The sequence below is a fragment of the Mustela erminea genome, chromosome 1, assembly GCF_009829155.1.
Source record: "Mustela erminea isolate mMusErm1 chromosome 1, mMusErm1.Pri, whole genome shotgun sequence".
Taxonomy (NCBI): Eukaryota; Metazoa; Chordata; class Mammalia; order Carnivora; family Mustelidae; genus Mustela; species Mustela erminea.
Window position 1 is genome coordinate 69332683 of NC_045614.1, and position 21986 is coordinate 69354668.

At 41.7% G+C, this 21986-nt stretch overlaps 1 protein-coding gene across 5 annotated transcripts in view; it reads right to left on the reverse strand.

Moving 5' to 3' along the window:
* Positions 1 to 2250: 2250 nt before the first annotated feature.
* ZNF445 (zinc finger protein 445) overlaps positions 2251 to 21986 on the reverse strand; it is a 39586-nt gene continuing 19850 nt past the window's right edge. The window contains exons 2-7 of one of the 5 annotated variants that reach the window (XM_032309547.1): positions 13558 to 14112; positions 10937 to 11108; positions 10520 to 10596; positions 10112 to 10253; positions 9520 to 9630; positions 2251 to 8712 (exon numbers count right to left, since the gene is read on the reverse strand). In XM_032309547.1, coding sequence (XP_032165438.1) covers positions 6548 to 8712; positions 9520 to 9630; positions 10112 to 10253; positions 10520 to 10596; positions 10937 to 11108; positions 13558 to 13983 — 3093 coding nt within the window. In that variant the 5' untranslated portion in view covers positions 13984 to 14112 and the 3' untranslated portion in view covers positions 2251 to 6547. Of the gene's footprint in view, positions 8713 to 9519; positions 9631 to 10111; positions 10254 to 10519; positions 10600 to 10936; positions 11109 to 13557; positions 14124 to 21986 lie in introns of those variants that run through there. The other 4 variants (XM_032309629.1, XM_032309475.1, XM_032309718.1 and 1 more) reach the window with 4 other exon arrangements.

The following is a 21986-nucleotide window of genomic DNA, read 5'->3' on the forward strand; positions in this document are numbered from 1 at the left end:
ACACATTCTTGGGGCTTTTAAGTTTCAATTCAATATAATAAGATGAGTAAGGTCAAACACCTAATTATTACGAGGTCCATAGGTAAAATCAACTGCTTATGACATAATTGATATTTTTTAGTGTGCAGCTGTCCATAATGTACCATACATATTTTTTAAAGTTTTATTAATTTAAGTAATCTCTATAGCCAATGTAGGGCTTGGACTTGACCTTGAGATCAACTGTAACATGCTCTTCCAACTGAGCCAGCCAGGCACTCCTACACATAATTTCTTCGACAGATATTCTTGGTCTCAAAGTTTTAAGTCAAGCGTCCTAGGAATTTTTAAGATAACTTAGGAAAGCTGTGCCAGTTACTATTGTCTCTGCTTCAAACTCACTCTTCTATAGATGCTTTGAGATGATGGGGTTGGAACTCTTGTGATTCACATTTCTATTTTGCCAGCTATTTCCCTATTAGGTTCTGGCATCAAGAAATGTTAAGAGGGAAGCTGCAGTGTTGAAGAATTGTAATTACTGTGTCAGTTTGGCTGAGTGACAGGGTGCCCAGATATTTGGTCAAATGAGTGTTTCTGTGAGGGTGTTTTTGGATAAGATTAACATTTAAGTTAATGGGTTTGGAGTAAAGAAAATACTCTCCACTATGTGGGTGGGCCTCATTAAATCAGTTGAAGGCCTACATATAACAAAAAGACTGGCCTCCCCCTGGTGAGAAAGAATTCTTCAGCAGCCTTTAGACTTCATCTGCGATACTGACTCTTCCTGGTTCTACAACAGCCAGCCTTCAACCCGGAACAGGAATATTAGCTCTCCTGGGTCTCCAGTTTGTGGTCCATCCTGCAGATTTTTTTGACTTGCCAGCCTCTGGAATCACACAAGACAATTCCATATATCTCTTTCTGGATGTATACACACATTCAATTTATTCTGTTCCTCTGGAGAACCCTAATACAAGGAGGAAGAGAGTGCCCACATACAGAGAATGTATGTATGTGGGCACTGGTTCCTGTTTCCAAAGCTGCTTCACTCCAGCAGTAGTGGCAATTCCCTTTGGTAGCAGCAACTGGGTCCAGCTTGCAGTTCTGTCACCACAGGGCCTTCCTTCCAATTCAGACCAACTCCAGGCCAGCAGTGCTCTCCTCCTTTTAGGTCTGAGTTCAGCTCTACAGGTGCTCTCTTCTAACATTCTACCTTTTAACAATTCTTCTGTTCCTACTTTGTAGCTTTTCTGTGGAGGTGGGATCAATACTGTACCATCACCCCAAACTGATTCAAATGTCAAGACAGATGACAACACACACATCAAGGGGTCATGAAAAGTCTATTATTCACATAATGTGGCTCTCTGCAAAGAGCAAGACAGGCACCTAAGCCAGTCAGTTTGCACTGATTACAAGGTGGGGCCAATGGCTCTGATTTTTATCGTGCTAAGAGGTGTGGGTTTCCAGGATAATGGAAAAAGCCAGGGTTTACATAATCTCACCTCAAGTGCTGAGTGGGTACCTGGGCTTTCTTATCAGCTTGCCCAGGGTGAGGGTTTGAAAGCTGTTAGTGGTCAAACATAAAAAATGGGGTCAGACTCCATTATGGTTCTCCCAGTCGTGGGACGGCACCAAGTCTCAAGTCACTGCCTCTGTGATAAACTAGAACTTCCTTTTTGCCTTTTTAGTTACTTAGATATGCCTATTAAACAATTCTGAGTTTTTTCTTAAAGTAACTGGTATGTTTTCTGGCTTCTGACTATAACCTGGGTGATACAAGTCCTCTTTGCTATTCTACAGGGTTAGCATTAGATTACTAGATGTGCCAATTGAGCATATAAACATTTATTCATCTTCCTTCAGTTACCTAATAAAATGGAATGACTAAACTTCTCCATCCACAGGATCCTATTTCTTAAACTTCCTCCACCCCCCATTTCTTAAACTTTTGAGTCTAGAGCTTCTGGCTTCACTTGCTATTTTAGGCAAAAATGTTAAAATAGAGCTCATAATTTCCTATAAAATCTGTCTTGGACATCATGTGTCAATACACAGAGAATATCCTCAATCTTTCAAAAAGGATGCATGATATCCCATCAAAGATGCACCAGAACTGTTCAACCATTCCTTTACTAATAGCCATTTTGTGTTGCTACTCATTTTTGTAGGTGAGAAAACTAAAGCCTTAAGAGATTAAAAGACTTACTCTATGTAACATTATATAAATGGCAGAACTAGGATATCTATAAAAATCGTAAGATGCCACAGTCCATGCTTAAAAACACTTTATTTTTAACTATTTTAAGCAGTTAAAAAAAAACACACATACACCACACTATCCTGTTAAGCAACATGTGACCCATCTACATCAATTTTCAAAATGAAAACACAACTGCAGCTTCCATCTACCCTCCCTTACTCTATCAGCAGCTCCTGCCGTGAAAAGACAGAACATGACTTTCACATGACATTCCAATACATGATTTTATACTCTTCATCATATAATTTGAATCCACAGGAATATATTATTGTGCAAAAACAGTAACAACATTGTTTACTATATGACAACAATGCCTACATGCCAGCTGCTAATCAAAATACCTTATTACATGCATTAGTTAATTAATCATTCACCCACCCCCAATTATCTTGTGAGGTGAGCAACTACTATTCCATTTCATTAAAAAAGTGAAACACAAATTAAGTTTAAATAAGGTGCCCACAGATACACAGTATGTTTTACATAAATTGTATATTGTACATAACTTCTGCAACTTTCTCAGCATTTTTGATGTATCTATGTTGAATGAAGTAACTTTAGCTCTTTCATATTCACTTCCCAAAGTACCAAAAACAACCTTTTTTCTGTTGATGGACATTTAGGCTTTGCCCAATATTACTACCTAAACAATACTGCAATGAACGATTTTATACAAATGTTCCTCCCTACATGAAATTCTTCTAGGGTTTATCCAGGAATAGAACTGTTGGTGGTGTGCACATCATAAGATTTTGCAGACTGCCTGGCACAGGAGCTATTACAATTTCCACTCCCACAGCAGTGAGTTCCCACTCTTCTACATACGAACCCATGCTAGGGCTCGTAAAACTTGTCATCTTGAGAAGTATGAGAAGAATTTCCTGTGCTTTCTTCTCCATACATGTCTTTGTGTGGGGTGTCTATCAGCGAGGCAAGGGTCAACCACATTGAACAACTGATTCAAAGACATTCCAGTATCTACTCCTCTCTGGGAGTCCAAACACTCTGGCTCTCCTCAGCCCCAACTTCGGTTCTTTCTAGGCAGCAAAAGAAAGCAAGGCAGGGTTCAAAAAAGCCTACATGTTTTCCAGGCCAGAATGGACAAGAACTGGTGGCTGACACTGTCAGTAATTGTCACCTGGAGCCGCATGGCATAGAACCACCTACCGCTGGTGCTAACCAGTGCACCTGTGGGTGACCTTCAGTCAACACTGTACTCAGGGCCCCTTCAAAACACTCCAGATCCTGACTAAGCTGAACTAAATTCAGTTCCATATTCCTTAACAGAAGTAATTTTGTACAAAGTCTTTGTATGGCAGGCAGGTAAATAAGCACCCAACCCGGCCTCCAGAGTGCCCTGTCTGGCTGTAGTAGTAGGTCTAACTCTTGGAAACCTGGACAACATGTAGCAGAGTAAGAAACAGGCACCAAGAGAAGTGGGGCCATGGAGAGGGCTTACATAGACAAGGGTTAGGGATGACAAAGGTTAGCCTTGATGGATGAGGACCTTGGCTAGCATGGATATGGCCTATACTCGTGGTGAAAGGAGACAGAACAAGTCAGGCCAGTCCAGGGGTGTTCAGAGGCGGGCAATTAAGTTAAATCCAACACTGACTGCACCAAAATTGTTGAGTGGTTAGCTGCAAGTAGTTACTCTTCTTCTTTTAGCTAATCTGTATTTTCTAATATTTCTATAATAACCATATATTACTGATATAATTAAAATTATTTAAAAATTTAGGTTATAAAACAGACTCCATCAATATAATCCCCAAATATTAAAGGCTTACCTCAGTATAGAGGGATTTGTTTTTACTTCTTTGTACACCTGAAAATTTGGTTTGAATGTTTAGAAGTAAGTATATCTCACTTTATAAAAATGGCTATAGAACACCCCTATTGGGGCAGGAACTCTGTGAAGTGACAGTGGCACAAGGAGTTGGGGGGTGGTGAAAATATGGACAGAAAGGGGTTATCTCCTCATTTGTGGCACCAGATTTGAAGCTGAAGCCGAGTTGGAGCTGCAGCTCTGTGAAGGGCTCTGATTCTAGAGATCAGCTACCTAAGCCAGAGCCTTTGCACACCAAGCCCTCTTTCTACAATCCTAGGAATCAGGGAGCTTAATTACTCTAATTTTACATGCCAGAAAACAGATGCAGGTGTTCAGCAACTTGTTCAAGACTACCCTGCCAAGAAAAGGCACACTGAGACTGGAACCCAGATCTTGTAATTCCAAGGCCCTTCCCATGACCCTGGGCCCTCAGCACATGAGACTCTGACCCGTGTCCAGACACTTCCAGAGCCAGTTTTTGGCACTATACCAGTGATGGGACATTTGATTCCACACCATGGGCAGCTGCTGCTGTAATAAAAGGATGAAGAGCCAGGATTACCAAACCTTCCTGAGTAGAAAGCCGAATGGGGGCCAGAACACAAATATATATATCTGATCCTCCTCCCTGCCCTCTATTCCATGTGACATTACCACATAGTGTCAAAAGTCTTCATTTTCAATGCCCACAACCGACCAGACAGGATAAGATTACTTATACTCTACTGAAAGGACATTTTCCAGGTTGGTTTCTTCTCACTACAAGAAATGGTCTGCTCCACCAGTGTGCCCTGATTCAAAGCAGTAAAATGTAGTTTGAGATGGTCCTCTACTATCAAGTGAGATATTTATTCTTATATTCATGTGAGCTCTTCAATAATCAGAAGCAATTACTACTTACACAAATTTTAGAAAAATCACTCCTTTACCTTTATGCCACTGAGCTATTTATTTTTGTTTCAAGTCAAGTTGGCAAGTGAGATGGAGGTGCCTCCCCCACCAGGCCCCCTTTTCTCCAGAGGGCATCAGTTATGTGCACTGGTACGTTTGGGTTGAACCCAATGCCAGCACCGGATCCAATATGTGAAGAAAGCTACATAAGGTTAGAGGGTCCCAACAGTGTGCACAAGTTAGAAATGCAAGCAAGCACAATAATTAAATGTTTGTAACTGTTGAAAGCTGGAGGCCTTACAAAAATTCAGACTCTGTGAGGGGAGAGGAGAGTGTCCCTTTATTGCAAACCGAGAGCAGAGATAACTGCATAAAAATTTCTCAGCTATATAATTTCACTGAGTCCTTGGGTCTGTGGTTAACCTTGTAAGTGTAATTCAGATTCAGACCCCATCACTCAACTCAAAACTGTCCAAAGGCTCCCTACCTCCCTTTGAGGAAGCTCTAGAGCTAGTGGGGACCCATGATACATGGCCTGGCCCACTACCTTGCTGGGGCTGTATCTTCTGCTGGCTCACTCCACTCCAGTCCAGGAGTGCCATCCTCCAAGGACACCAGACAAGATTCCACCTCCTGTGCCTGGATCTAGAGACCCAAAGGGTCCATGCCCTAACCTCCTTCAGGTATTTGCTCAAGTTTCGCTTTCTCAGTTGAAGTCCTCCCTAACCAGCCTACTTAAAATCGCAACCCACCTCCTAATCCGGCACTGCCTCTCACTCTTCTCTGATTAATTTTGTCTACAATATATATCACCATCTGAAGTACTATATAATTCATTTGTTTATTGTCTATAAAGATCCAAGAGGGCAGATCTTTTGTCTGTTCTGGTTACTGCTGGGTCTCTAGCACAACAACAGTGTCTGGCATATGGGAGGTGATCACATTTCTGTTGAACAGATGGCCCGCTGTTGCCCATGCAGATTGTGGGGTGGAGACAGTAACAGGGCACTGGGAGAGCCCCATTCTCCCAGTGACTGAGTCTAACCCTGCTCTCCTCCATAAGCTGCTGAGACAACTCTATAACCGTGGCAGATATCCAAATTGAGATGAGGGACAAAGCTGAACTCTCAGGAAGCATTTGGGGGTGACCAGGAGTCCGTGGGCTGCTGCTGCTGCTACTTATAAGGTCTAACAGTAGATCTACTATCACAGGATTCAACTGGCCCCTTCCCACCAGCCACAGCCCATTACATCACAGATATTCTGTCAAACCACAAAGGGCAATGGTATCTGCTTTTAGACTTATTACCTGACTGGGGGCTCCAGGTCACTGGGCAAAGGCCACTTCTGGGGCTCGAGCCTCCAGAAGGGCTCCAAAGAACAGCTTGCTGTTCTTCCCCAGCATCACACTCCCCAGCAGGTAAGAAAGGGGATGCCCTGAGTTTCTGAATCCTCAGAATCTGCACCAGATTTGAAAATAGAAAGGGCTAGACCCTTTGTGAAGGTTTTCCCCATGCTTCCCATAATTAAGGGTTCTCCAGCAGGTGTGCTAGGAACCCATTCTCCCACTGTCAGACCCCAAGCTAATCTCTAATATGGTTTTTCATATGCCGAGCCAAATTTGAAGACCACCTGAAGGTCTTCCCACACTCTCTGCATTTGAAGGGCCTCTCTCGAGTATGAAATCTCTTGTGGCTAATGAGCTGTGAGCTTTTGTTAAAAGTTTTCCCACAGGTACTACACTTATGGCACTTTTTCCCAATGGGTATGTTCTGGAGTCCAGTGATCCTGGAGCTCTGGTCACAAGCTTCCTCAGAATCTTCAAGGGGCTTCTCCCCACTTGTTTTTAATTCCTGTAAACTCACCCCTGCATCCTGGCAGGAAGACAACCCAGCCAGGCTGCATTCAGACTGTGCCACTCTGGTGTGTTTTCTCTGATGAATGCAGAGGGTATGTCTTCCAATGAAATCCTTCCCACACCACTGACATTTAAAAGGTCTCTCTTTCGTGTGGATTCTCTGATGATTAACAAGGCGATGTTTCCTATCATAAGATTTCCCACACAGATTACATTTATAGCGCTTCTCTCCACTGTGTATCCCCTTATGATCTAAAAGACTTCTTTTACGTGTAAAAGTTTTTCCACATTCTTGGCACCAAAAAGGTTTCTCACCAGTGAGGATTTGTGGCTGCAGATTTGGCATGTTTCCACTTTCACGGTACTCATACTGTTTTTCCAAAGAGTGAATCCTTTGATGACGGGAGAGGTTAGAACTCCATCTGAAAGCTTTCCCACATTCTCTGCACTTATAAGGCTTCTCTCTGGTGTGAATTCTCTGATGGATGAGGAGGAATGAGTGATTACGGAAGGCTTTGCCACACTGGCTACATTTGTAGGCTTCCTCTGTGGTATGACTGCTCTGAGGAACTTGGAGAACTCTGTCCTGACTAAACGATGGCCCATCTTCAGGTTTTCTCTGAATGGCATGCTGCTTCTTATGAGCAATAAAGGCTGACCGATGGGTAAACTCTTTTTCACATTCACTACATCTGTATGGCTTCTCGCCTGTGTGAATTCTCTGATGATCAATGAGAGATTTCTTTCGAGTAAAAGTTTTCCCACACTGCTGACAGGGAAAAGCTTTCTCTGTAGCAGGGGCATTCTGGGGCTGACTGCAACTGGAGGTCTGTCTGAAGTCTTCTCTACATATATCTTGATCACAGAACTTTTCTTCCTGGTGCATTCTCATGTGACGAGTAAAGTTTGATCTCCACCTAAAGGTTTTCCGACATTTGGTACATTTATAAGGTTTCTCCTGAGTGTGGACCCTTTGATGTTCAACAACATATGATTTACAGTGGAAGGATTTCCTACACTGGCTGCAGTCAAAGGGTTTCTCCCCTCTTTGGTCTCTCAAATGATGATCAAATCCTGAGCCATAGGTGAGAGCTTCCTCATACTGATTAGACTCAAGAAATTTCTGCTTAGTATGGGTTTCCTGGTGTAGGCGGTAGGCAGACATGCGTCGGAAAGCCTTGTCACATAAGCTACATTTATAAGGTTTCACTCCAGTGTGAATCTTTTCATGTCGCACACAGTTTGAGCTCCACCTGAAGGCTTTCCCACACACCCTGCATTTAAATGGTTTCTCTTGAGTGTGAAGTCTCTGATGACATGCAAGATGAGAGCTGTGACTGAAGGTCCTCCCACAGTCACTGCACTTATACGATGTCGCCACCATGTGAAGATTCTGCCCATGTTGATGATGTGAACTAAGGCTGAAATCTTTCCCACATGCATCCTTCACATTTGCTTTTAGTCCAGCATGAATTCTCTGATGTAAGCTAAATCCACCAACTATGCGCCTGAGCCCTTTCCCATATTCCTTGTAGTCATAGTGGTATGAACTCCCTCTGAAGTGTCTGCCACAGCCATGTTTAAGGGATCGCTTTCTTCTGGGAACTCTCAAACATGTGCCGTGTTTTAAATTACAACTAGTACTTCTTCCTGATTCTTCAGATTCTTTTTCTCTCCTGTGACTGAAATTGGTCTCTTCTTTCTTAACTCTTACTTGTATGGGGTTTCCATATTGTTCCTTTAGCCTGCTCTTCAGTTCAAAAGATTCTCTGAGTCCCATTCCCTCAGGAACACTCATCACCCAAGATTCTGATGGCATAGCTAAGGTTTCTCCTTCTTCCAGAGGTTCATGTTTTAAGAACTTGCTTGTTTTAATCTGCAGCTCACCTCCTGAAACAAAATAAAACACAAGACAATGTACTCTATTCTATACTTGGAACTGCAGAAAGCACCAAAGCACAAAAAAAAAAAAACAAAAAAAAAAAAAAAAAAAAAAACAAAGGCCAAGTTCTTGGGTGGTGAAGCTTCTGCTTAACTGCCAATATCTTTATCAAATAGTCCAGGAAGGCAAAACATGGAAGAGTGTTCCAGATGATAGGGAAGGGAGGAGGAAAAGGAAGGTGGGCACAGTAGCTAAACATGCAGAAATCACATCCATTTGAAAAACAGCATTGATAAGTGTATGTTAAACAGTAATAAAGGGAAGAGGAATAATGGTAAGAGGATAAAAAGGCTCCCAAGAACCCAGGGGAGGGGCTCCATGGAGGAATGGCTGAAGGAATTGAAGTCAAACCTATCGCAGGGGCAATGAAGAGAAGCAGGAGTGTGATTAGGGTTCTTCAAAGAGCATGAAGGGATGAGCATGGGGTATGGGCCAAGGGCCAGAAGGAGTACAGCACAGGGTTGAGGAAGAGCATTACTGAATGGAAAAGAGTGCAACAATGAAGCCCTCCAGTGGGCAAGAACAGTTACTAAAATGGTTTCTGGGAAAGGGGTAGGGTCAGAAACAAACGTCTAATAGGCCAGTCTGGAGAGGAGAAGCCCAGAAGCCCAGCACTCCTTAGCAACACTGTTAAGGATCTTCCTTCTAGCAAACAAAGAAGTTATGTTCCCTGTGACTTACTTGGTATAAAAGACCTTAAGAAAGAGAAGAGTAGATGTGAGAGGAGTAAGATCCAGAGGTTCTCTGAAACTCACCTGCGGGGGCAACACCTGGATTCCCCTTAGGCTGAGCTCCCTGGACATTCAGACCCCATGGCTCCCTTGCCTCCAACCAGGAAATCAGAACAGGTTTGGTGAATGGTCCCACTGCAAAAAAGAAGGGAATGGGATGAGATGGAAGGGTGATAAATCATACAGAACTATTCTTCAGGACCCTCTCAGGACTGAGGTCCTGGCAAGGACAAGGGAAAGACCAGGGAGGCTAGTGGGGGAAGCCAGACAGGAGGCCTAGACAGCCATTTCCAACAGCTCTGAGCATGACAAAACAGGCTGAAAGAAGTCACAGGGAAAAGGATCACTAGGATTCTCTGGAGGTGGGAGCCACATGACACCTCAATCAGTTAAATCAACCAATACAATTTGGATGTCTAACTAGGAACTTGACACACATGATTTTTAATCATTGTAATAATCCAGCAAACAGGCATCATTATCACCATGTTTTAAGAAAGACTAGGTGATAAAGCCAGGGTGAAAGTTCAAGTCAGGTCCCTGTCTCGACACTGTGATAAAAAGTGAGAATGTAGAAGTAAAAATGGATAGAAGCATGCGGGTATTAATGCCTTACCCAGAGAAACCACATTCCTGTAATTCTCCAGCATCACATCTCTGTACAAATTCCTCTGAGCAGGATCCAGCCATCCCCACTCATCCTGGGAGAAGGTCACCTCCACGTCCTTAAAAGTCACAGCTTCCTGAAAAACACAGTCCTATGACTGAGAGTCAGTCTACAGATCCTGGCTTTTAGGAGAGGGCAGTGGAAGGGAGCGGGCTCTGAGTGAGCAGAGGATTGATGTGGTAAGAGTGAAAGTGAGAGCATCACCCAGCAGAAGAGCTCTGAGTTCAAGGGGATAATCTGGTCTCCAGGATCTGGTCACATCCAGAGACACAGAGATTCAAGATAGGGGGAGCCTCACTGACTCCATTAGGCAACAATGCTGGGATATCATGAAGGACCAAAGTTCTTATGACTCACCTGAGCCTGAGATGTCAATGGGTCTCCTGGGCACACCTCTCTCTGGGAAAGGGCAGGCACCTGGGGAACAGGAGGCTCTGAAGGAGAAGAAAGAACCATGAGAGAAGGTAGCCCAGTTCTTGGCACCCCACTGAAGAGGTCCATTCCTCCCCCACATAGAGGAATCCTAGGCCTAGGAGCAGGTATGGACTATTGTTAAATACCCATTTCACATTTCCCCAGAGTCCACTGAGGGTTAGGGAATGAGGAGTAGGGGGTGCAATGGGAGGAGGAGCTAGTTAGACATGGGTTACAGTAGGGTAAAAAGGACACAGAGCTAAGCACCAACTGAAAGGGATTCTCATGAGAGGACAGATGGTGAAATGACAACACTACTTTGGGATTTGTGGCATACAGCTTGAGCTTGATGGCAAGTACCGGATTGGCCAGCCAGGAAATCACACACTCCTATTTCATAGGGAGGCTCCAGGTGGTCCCCAAGAGTAGAGCCGCTCCTGAGAGGAGAAGCAGAGGGCCATATCTGTGAGGCTCGCAGGGCTCCTGTACCCATCCAACGTACATCTGGGCTCTGGGCAAGGGCTGGATCCTGGAGGGAAGAAAATGTTGTGAGAGGATCTCCATGGGAATCATAAAGCAAACTCAGAGGAGGCCACACGGCCAATCATTAAGGGCAGGGATCCAGGAAAGGGCAAGACAGGCCCTTCATTAACTACAGCAGAGGAGAAAATCCAGGGAGGACCCCCTCACCCCTTAGTCTCCCTGGGCTCTAGTGTGGGCCATGAGGGAGACACGTGGAGCCAGATTCCAGCTACAACATAGGAAAGCACACATCAAGGCACTGCTGTTAGGCTTCAGGTGCTACAGTGACACATCCCCACTAGCCCCTCAGGCCCCACCCTGGTCTAGAACTTAGAAATCAGAGAGAAGAAATTTATCCCTGAGTTAAAATGATAATGGTTCCCCACAGAGATGCAGACAGATAACATCTACCAAGTATTACGCAATGCTGTAGGCACTACTAACCAAGAATTAGGACAGCTCCCAGCGTAAATCTGATTGAGATTAACACTGCTAGAGAGGCAATGCTACTTGTGAGAGTCAGCCATGGAATCACAGAAGAGAAAGTCTCAGGTACAAAAAATGGCAGTGACCATCCAGAGACCTAGAAAGAGGCAGTCTTTGCCCTGGGACTTCAAATGGTTCTAGTCTCTGAGGCAAGGCTATCCCTGATGTAGAAATGAGTACTGAAAGCTTACAGCGAAAGAACTTTTAAGTTTTTTCTGGTCCCGTGACTGAAACTGGTCTCTTCTTTCTTAACTTTCTTAACACTGATTTGGATGATTAGCCTGGGGCCATGAAACATGTGACACCAAGCTACAGACTAAAGATGATGAACCTGTTCCTCCCAATCCCTACCAAAAAGAGAATAAAGAAACATACAAAGATGGAAGCAAACAGCCCAATGAGTTTAGGAAAATTTCTCAGAACCTTGTTGCTCAATGCTGATAAACCACAGGGTGTTTATGAAATTTTATGTGCATCTTGAGCCATTCTGTTCATTTTTCAGAATTTGGGAGGTGTTTGTCCAGCCCATTTTGTTTTCTAATTTTTGGGGTTTTTTTTAGTTTTTATTTATTTATTTGTCAGAGAGAGCAAGAGCACAAGCAGGGGGAATGGCAGGCAGAGGGAAAGGGGAAAAGCAGGCTCCCCATTGAGCAAGGAGCCCGATGTGGAACTCGATCCCATAGCTTTGGGATCGTGGCCTGAGCCAAAGGCAGATGCTTAACTGACGGAGCCACCTAGGTGTCCCTGTTTTCTAATTTCTAACCAGCTTTCAACCAGGTCCTGTATCCCTATCAGGTATTTTCAAACCTTACATCTAGCTCTAAATGAGTCAAATGTAATTAAGCCACAATTTTGTACCTACTATGTACCTTATTTGCTTTAATCAGTGATTTTTCAATCCTTTTGAACATCTTGGTGTTTTGGTAAAAATGATAAAATGCTCTTTTAGATTTTTTAAAATAGTAACCAGTGTTAAGCAAAAAGGTTTTCTTTTTTAATAGTCATAACCTGCATTGATATATTATCATTTACTGCTGGTAGATGTTCAGTCAAATGTGTTACTTAATTTGATATTATATTTGGGAGAAAAGTATGTCAAATATGTTCCACATATTTTTATTGAAAAAAAATTTTAAAGAAGCCTATAAAAATGATAGACGCTAAGAAAAAACAAAAAACAAATCTCCAAAGCTATAAGAAGCACTGAGAAACTCACTTGTGTTGGGCAGAAGAAGCAGACAGAGCTCACTTCAAGTGACTGGCTGCTTTACCACCAGCTCTGGGGGAGTCAGCTGTTTCCCAGTGCTAAGGGTGGGGCTGGGCACATGGTGGGAATTCAAATATACACTGAAGAAATTCTCATTGTTAGATCAGTTTTGCATATACTTTTCAATAATCTGAGAATCTGGGAGAATGTGAGCAACGCTTGAACAACGAGGCTGTGAAATAAAGTCTTCCAATTTCTTGGCCCTGGGCTGTCCCTCAATACTCTTCTTACCCCTGACCCCTGCACAGAACAAATCGTCAAAAGAAATAAGGAAGATGTTGTGAGTGCACTGCATTTATAGGTCTTACCATGTACTCAGAAGCCAGGAGTCCTGACTAACAGCAAGAGAGACATTCCTCCCACTTAACAAACAGGTCAATATCAAGTCAAATTAGATATGTGGAGATGGACTGGCATAACGTAAGTCACTGTGTCCAAAAGCTCATTACTGATATCTACAGATACTTGCTGACCCTCTTACTGGAGCCAACTGTCCTTTGGGAAGGTGGGAAGGGCTGCCAGCTCAAAGGTCCTCCGCTCAGGGTCTAGTTCTCAGCTGCTCAGGTGCTGTGGGAATGAGAAGCGATGACATTCCCTGCCTTCCTTAATGTTGAAGGTTCAGAGACCCAACCCACCCACTCTAAATGAGCTGGCTAGCTGACAGGCAGAGTTCACTGGGCACTGCACACTTGTGCACACTCACCCTCCATGGTGTCCCATTGATGTCCCTCTGCAGCTCTTCAAGCAGGGCCACAGCTTCCCCACCACTCTCAGGGTGATGGAGCTGCACCCAGGTCCGGAGCTCCCCAGGCAGGATGCTCAGGAATTGCTCCAGCACCAACAGCTCCAGGATCTGGGCCTTGGAGAGAATGTCAGGCCTCAGCCACCAGCGACAGAGCTCACGGAGCCGGCTGAAAGTCTCTAGGGGCCCAGAAGATTCATGGTAGCGAAGCTGCCTGAAGAGCTGGCGAAAGAGTTCCTGGCCAGAACGGTTGAGTGTTTGTGGCCTGGCAGCCTGCACTGAAGTGTATCCCTCATCCTCTTCTTCCTTCTTTATCATCTGAAGACGCCCTCGTTCCCGTGAAGGTTGTGCCTGAGCTGGATGGACAGCATACCACCTGCCTGGGGGCATCACTCTTTCTCAGGCTCTACCCAGCAGAATGTGAACCAGGTTTATGTTAGCTGTGTCGCTGTTGGCACATCAGGAGTAGTTTTTCAGCACTGTAGTGGGCAATGCCATTTGCTGGGATATCAGATGTCACTGTCAAAAGACTAAAATAATCAACATTATTGTTCAGGAGGGATGCAAGAATGATGGTGCAGTTAGATCCTGGTAGCCAGGGCACATGAAGATTTGCACAATCATGCCTGCCAATATTAAGCAGACCAGTACTACATTGTCACATACTGTGGTAAACTAAGAAAATAACCCAGAATGCGGGAAAACATGTACAAGGCTTGTATGCTAACAATTGCAAATGGCTGATGAAAGAAACCAAAGGTCTAAATAAACGGACAGACCTACTGTATCATATACTGGAAGACTTGACATAATAAAGATGTCAATTCTTCACCAAAAAATCTATAGGTTTGATGCTATTCCTATCAATATCTCAGGAAAGTTCTTCATATTTATAGACAAGATTATTCTAAAATTTATGTGGAAAATAAAGGAATTACAATAACTAAAACAATTTTAAAAAAATAGAGTATGAGGACATCGTCTATTTAATTTCAAGACAAATCAAGACTGTGGATCCAGCAACTGAACTACTAAATACTTACACAAAGAATACAAGAATACTAATTCAAAGAGGTGTTTTGATGTTTACAGCAGCACTGTCCACAATATCCAAATTATGGAAACAGCCTGAGTGTCCATTGACTGATGAACAGATAAGGAATATATGGAATACATATAAATCAAATACTACCCAGCCATCAAAAAGAATGAAATCTCACCATTCGCAACAATGTACATGGAGCTAGAGAATATTAAGTGAAATAAGTTAGCCAGAGAAAGACAAATACCATATGACTTCACTCACACATGAAATTTAAGACACAAATAAGCAAAAAGGGGTGAAAGGAGGAGAAAGAGAGAGAAGCAAACCAAGAAACAGACTTTTAACTATAGAGAATGAACTGATGGTTAAACCAGAGGGGAGGTGAGTGGGGGGATGGGTGAGATAGGTGATGGGGATTAAGGAGTGCATTTGTGATGAGCACAAGGTGATGGATGGAAGTGTTGAATCACTATACTGGACACTGAAACTAATATAACACTGTATGTTAACAAACTGGAATTTAACTAAAAACTTAAAAAAAAAAAAAAAGAGAGACTGTGGTACTGGTGGAGGAAGAGACACATAAACCAGTGGAAAAGAAAAACCTGGGATAGACCAACACAAATATGCCCAACTAATTTGTAATATTAAATGTGACTTAACTAATACTGTAGTATTATATTTAAAAATATCTCAAATAAGCAATTCAAAAACAAAACAAATGCTGATTAGGAATTCCTTAAGTGATTGTGACCCCACCATGTTAAGAACTATAATCTGGACACTACTAATCCAGCTATCTACTACACTGAGTTTCCTCTGTAACTCATCATAATGGAGGCTCTCCAGAGGTTTAAGCCACTTTCAGGAGACATCAGAGTTTAGTGTACAGAGAGGAGAACAAGTAAGACTGACCTGGGTTCAAATCCACCTCTCCACTTATTAACTGTACTGACTATGGAGGCATCACTTTACCTCTTAAAATCTCTGTGTCCTCACTGTATAAAATGGGGGTGGTTGTGGGGTTTAAGTAAAAAACTACCTGGGCACATCTTGGGCTCAGTGAATGTTTTTCCACATCTACAGTAAAAGTTTATGCTGTAGGCCACACCATTCTACCCTGCAGATGTGCCCAACTGATTTTTCATGAAGGTGCAAAAAGCAATTCAAAGGAGAAGGATAGTCTTCTCAACAAATACTGATGGGGGAATTGGACATTCATTGGCAAAGTAATGAAAGTCAAGTTAAACCTTACATCTTATAAAACAATCAATTCTAAATGAATCCCAGACTTGTCCACCACTCGTACTTCTTCTTGCCAACATCTGGACAAAGAAATAAGAAAGCCCAAGTGTTCCCTTAGCATTGGCAGGAAGTTCAAAGTACATAAGCCCTGGCTGGGTTGTGTACAAAAATCCACACGCCACTATAAAACATAACTATAAAACATAAAACTATACAACTTTTAGAAAAAAGCATAAGAGAAAATCTTTATGATCTAAGCCTAGGCGAAGTCATTAGAATTGACATCAAAAGCATGACTCATAAAAGGGAAAACTGATAAACTAGACCTCATCAAAATGTAAAACTCTGCTCTAGGAAGGCCCTTGTTGAGAGCATGAGAGATAAACTATAGACTGGAAGATAATATTTATAAGGCACATACCTGACAAAGGACTAGTATCTGACTATATAAAGAATTCTCAAAACTCAACAGTTAAAAGGACAAACAATCCCATAAGAAAATAGGCAAAAGACATGAAAATAAATACAAATAAGGACATGAAAAAATGTTTAACATAACCAGTCATCAAGAAAATTCACATCATCTTAAAACTACAGTAAAATAATCACTATGTATCTATCAGAATGGCTAAAATAAAAAACACATTTGATAACACCAAATGCTGTTGAGGATACAAAGAAACCAGATCACTCATTCATTAATAGTAGGAATGTAAATTGACAGTCTGGGAAACAGTCTGGAAGTTTCTTAAAAACTTACCATACAACCTAGCACCTAGACATATATCCCATATGTACCTAGATATATATCCCAGAAAAATTAAAATTTGTGTCCACAGAAAAATTTGTACACGATTGTTCACTGCAGCTTATTCCCCTAAGTGGAAACCACCCAGATGTCCTTCAATGGATGAAAAAACAAACTGAGGTACTACTATACTATGGAACACTATTTGTAATATAAAGAATGAGTATATGCAACAACTTGGATACATCTCCAGAGAACGACAATGAGAAGAGCCAACCTGAAAAGGTTTCATAGCCTGTGACTCTATTTATACAACATTCTTGAAATAGCAAAAGTATAGAAATGGACACCAGATTAGTGGTTGCCAGAGTATTAAGGACTGGAGGGCAGAGCAGGAGGTATTACGGTTTTACATAATTAAAAGTAGGACTTCATTTTTGATGTTTGACTGCTGACAGTTTTCAATGTCCACCACTCGTACTTCTTCTTGCCAACATCTGGACAAAGAAATAAGAAAGCCCAAGTGTTCCCTTAGCATTGGCAGGAAGTTCAAAGTACATAAGCCGTGGCTGGGTTGTATACAAAAATCCACACGCCACCCCCCCTCTCTAACCATAATAAAAGCCAAAGCTAGTCAACTCTCCTTACTCTCTCAAGCCATTATTTTTTTTACATTTTAAATAATTATAAAGGATAGCAATTCGAATGCTTTACATTTCTACTTAAGTTCATATTGCACTAAAATTATCTTACATGGAAAAACAAGCTTTAGTATCATGACATAATGTCTTAGAAACATTCTTTGATATTCACATTTATTTTTAAGATTTTATTTATTTATTTGACAGAGAGAGAGAGAGAGAGCGCACAAGTGGGCAGAGCAGCAGGCAGAGAGAGAGGGAGGAGCAGGCTCTCCACGGAGCAGCGAGCCTGATGAGGGGCACTATCCCAGGACCCTGACATCATGACCTGAGCTGAAGGCAGACACTTAATGGCTGAGCCACCTAGGCAGCCTGATAGTTACATTTACATTAATGGATATTTCAAAGTCCACTTGAATAAATTTTCTATTATATACCAAATTTTCTATTATATACCAAATCACCTAACAAAAATATATAATGCTAATCTACTTTGATACTGAGATATACTGAATATCTGCTTTGACATATTGAGAGCAGATATTCAGTACCTATTACTACTCCCCTTGAAAATACACTGATTTTTAGAACACACTTAAATCAGTCTTGGTATCTAGTAATAACATTTGAGCCATACCTGAAAATTCTTCATTTACTGTTGAGTCTCCACAAGACGAATTTTTAAATTTAACATTTACTTCATTTAAAAATGAAGACAAAAAAGTGTTATTAGTCCTTTTAGCCAGTGGAACAGAAGTATGAGAAGAGAGATAATAAGAATGATCTTCAATGCTAGCTTCTAAGCTATGTTTTTTATAACTTAAAACATTCAGTTCTCATCATTTTGTTGCAGTATAACCAAGTCTGCCTATTATAATAATAATAACCAATGTTAGAGTCTTTGGAATCATGATTGTAATTAAAGCTTGGACTTAAAGCTTGATGAAGTTAATGGCAACCTCCTGGATCCCGTTAAATTTCTACTGAGCTAATTTAAATGGGATCCAGGAGGCTGCTATTAGCTTTATTATGCTTTAAGTCCAAGTGAGTAATGGTATTAAGGAGGGCACACGTTGTAATGAGCATTGGGTGTTATACACAACTAATGAATTGCTGAACACTACATCAAAAACATTGATGCAATATATGCTGGCTAACTGAACATAATAAAATAAGTTCCACTTCCAAATAACACTTTAAAACAGTTTCAAGTACTGAACTGACTAGCCAGCATCAGGTTAGGAATTTTTTCAGTGCTCTAAAGTATAACTTTTGGTATCAAAAAAGCATAGTTAAGACCTTTGATTAGTTATGAACCAAAAAATCAAGAACTAAAATACCAGTGGTTCCTGTGACAAAGAACCCCTCCAAATAATTCAGGGAATGCTTAGAGGGAATTTCATTCTGCAATGCTTATGTTGTTTTAAAAAAACTTAGGAGTTCAAATCAACAACCTAACCTTTTACCTTGAAACACTGGAAAAAGAAGAGCAAACTAAACCTAAAGCAAGCAGAAGGAAAGAAACAGTAAAGAATATAGTGGAAATTAATGAAACAAAGATTAGAAAAACAAAAGAGAAAATCAATGAAATAACAAATTGGTTCAATGAAAAGATCAACAAGATTGATAAACCTCTAAAGTGATGAAGAAAAAAGATTCAAACTACATAAATGAGAAACAAAATAAGAAACGTACTACTGATTTACAGGAACTTTTAAAATATTAATTAAAAATAAGACAATTTTTGCCAATAAATACTTTCGATGAAAATGATGAGAAGTTTTAGCAGTTATAAAACACAAACTCTACTAAAATTGATTCAAGAAGAAACACAAAATCTGAACAGACATATAACAAGTAAAGAGATTAAATTAGTAGTCAAAACCACCCATAAAGGGCGCCTGAATGGTTCAGTTGGTTAAGAGATTACCTTTGGCTCAGGTCATGATCCTGGAGTCCCAGGATGGAGTCTCACATTGGGCTCCCAGCCCCACAGGGAGTCTGCTTCTCCCTCTGACCTTTCTTCCCCCTCATGCTCTCTCTCAAATAAATAAATAAATACATAAAATCTTAAAAAAAAAACAAAACCCACCCATAAAGAAAAGCAAAGACCCAGTTGCCTTTTTGGTAAGTTGTACCACATGTTTAAAGAAAAAATAATACTTAGGATGCCTGGGTGGCTCAGTCTGTTAAGTGTCTGCCTTGGGCTCAGGTCATGATCCCAGAGTCCTGAGATCAAGTCCCACACTGGGCTCCCTGCTCAGCGGGGAGCCTGCTTCTCTCTCTGCTTGTGCTCCCTCTCTCCCTCTCCGACAAATAAATAAAATCTACAAGAAAAATCATACTGATTCTTCATAAATTCTTCAAAACAACTGAAGAGGAAGAACTTCCTACTTTATGCTATGAATTTGGTATTACCTTAATACCAAAATTGGACAAACCATTCTCTCTTAAGTATACAAATGCAAAAATTCTCAACAATATACTAGCACACTGAAATGCCATAACACATAAAAGAATTATAACCCATGACCAAATGGAATTTATCCTAGGAATGCAAGATTATTTTTTAACATATCAATAAAAACCACAAATCACATTATTATGTCAATAGGAGGAAAAAAATTGACCAAATCCATACTTTTAAAAGATTACTTATTTATTTACTTATTTCATTTGAGAGAACAAGAGTGAGAGAGATCATACAGGTAGAGGGAGAAGCAGACTCCCCACTGAACAGAGAGCTGGAAGCCAGGCTGGATCCCAGGACCCTGAGATCATGACTTGAGCTGAAGGCAGATGCTTAACCAAATGAACCACCCAGATGCCCCCAAATTTTTCATGACAAAAATAATCACGAGGAATAGAAAGCAACTTCTAATAGTGTTAAAAAGTCTCTACAAAAACTCACAGCTAACATCATGTTTATTAAGACCAAATGCTTTTCCCTCAAATTGAGAACAAATTAAGGATATCCACTTTCAACTCTTCTTTTTAACACTGTACAGGAGGTTGTAGCCATGGCAGTTAGGCAAAAAAACTGGAAGGAAAAATAAAAGCTGGGGGTACGTCCAGGGAAAATGGCAGAGTAGGAGGATCCTAGACTCATGGTTGCAACAGATATACCTGATAACACCCACATCAGTATAAATAACCCAAAAAGCAATCATAAGGCCAGCAGAACAGACTCCTCTAAACAGCTAAATGTATAGAAGAGGTCACACAGAAGAGGACAGGAAGGGCGGAGGAGACGTGGCCAGAGGGATGATCCGGGTAGAGAGAGAGGAGCAAACCCTACACAAGGCACCCCAGGTACCGGAAACCTGCACAGGGAAGAGGAATCTCAATAATATCTGGCTGTGACAACCAGAAGGGCTTCATGTTTCAAGTTTTTAAAACCAGTGGAGCTTAACACCTAGAACTTTAAAAATCAGCAGGATCGGCTCTGGGGAGGGCAATGAGAACTCTGTCCCCACACTTAAAGTGCAACGAACAGCTCTGCTGAGATACAGCAGAGAAGCAGCAATCTGAAAACCACCTGGGTATACAAGAAAGAAATTTATTTACTGATCTTAAGAGCTTGTGCTGGAGGGGCAGGTATCTTTGGGAAACTTCTCCAAGAACAAAAGAGCTGGTGGGCACAATTTCCCTCCCAATCCATGCAGCCTATATACAGGAACAACTGTTGGAACCAGCACAGTGAGAACACTATCCACGTAGCTTCTTTTTTTTTTTTTTCCCGGAGTTCTTTTATTTCTTAATTGAGGTATAAGTTAACATAATATGTTAGTTTTAGGCTGCAGAGTCCATTTATTTGTGAAGAGAGAGTGATTAGGTACCAACTATTAATTCAAGTACGTGTGTTAAGAAAATGAGAAGACAAGCAAACAAGTGAAAAAGGTAGGGGTAGGAAAAAAATAAAAAGCTCAAACGATATAACTGTTTACATAGAAATGCAAGGACATCTAACAAAGTATTAAAGCTAGTAAAAGAATGCAGTCAGTCAGTGGTGCCTGGGTGGTTCAGTCCATTAAGCATCCCATTCCTGACTTTTGGCTCAGGTCATGATCTCGGGTCTTGAGATCAAACCCCATGTGGTCCATGTAGCTTGTTAACAGCACACCAATCTCCTGTGACCCGTCCCCTCTAACAGGCCCTTGGCAGCATTACATCCAAAGTGGTGCCACAAGCTGTGTGTAAGCAGCCCCAACAGGGATGAGCACTAAACCAAAGTAATCCTGCCCAGCAGAGAGAGGAAGTAAACCACATACATCAGTCTACTGGGGCCCAAACAGTGGGCTGGGGGGCAGAAATCTGATCTGAGAGCAGGCCTCACTTACTGATTAAAGCTTCTCAGGGAACAACATATGGAGAGTGCCCTGTAGTTTGGAGCTACCGCAGCCCTGGAAAACACCTGGTCTGATGCAGTTCAAGCCCAAGGTGGCCACAGACTGGCCCACTAACAATACAGAAACCAAACTGTGACCAAAACAGGCAAAGAGAGCCATTGCAGAAGATGGGCAGAATGTAAACACGGCTCAGCCATAGTAGTATGGTTCATGCAATACACCTAAGAAATGCCCCTGAAGTTTCAGGTTCTGGTGAACAGAGGACACTGTAGTGCAGGGCACTACAGGACCTCTTCTTCAAAGGGCATTACTTTCCAGAGGAGACATAGCTGATTTTCCTAATGCATAGAAACAGACACAGAGAC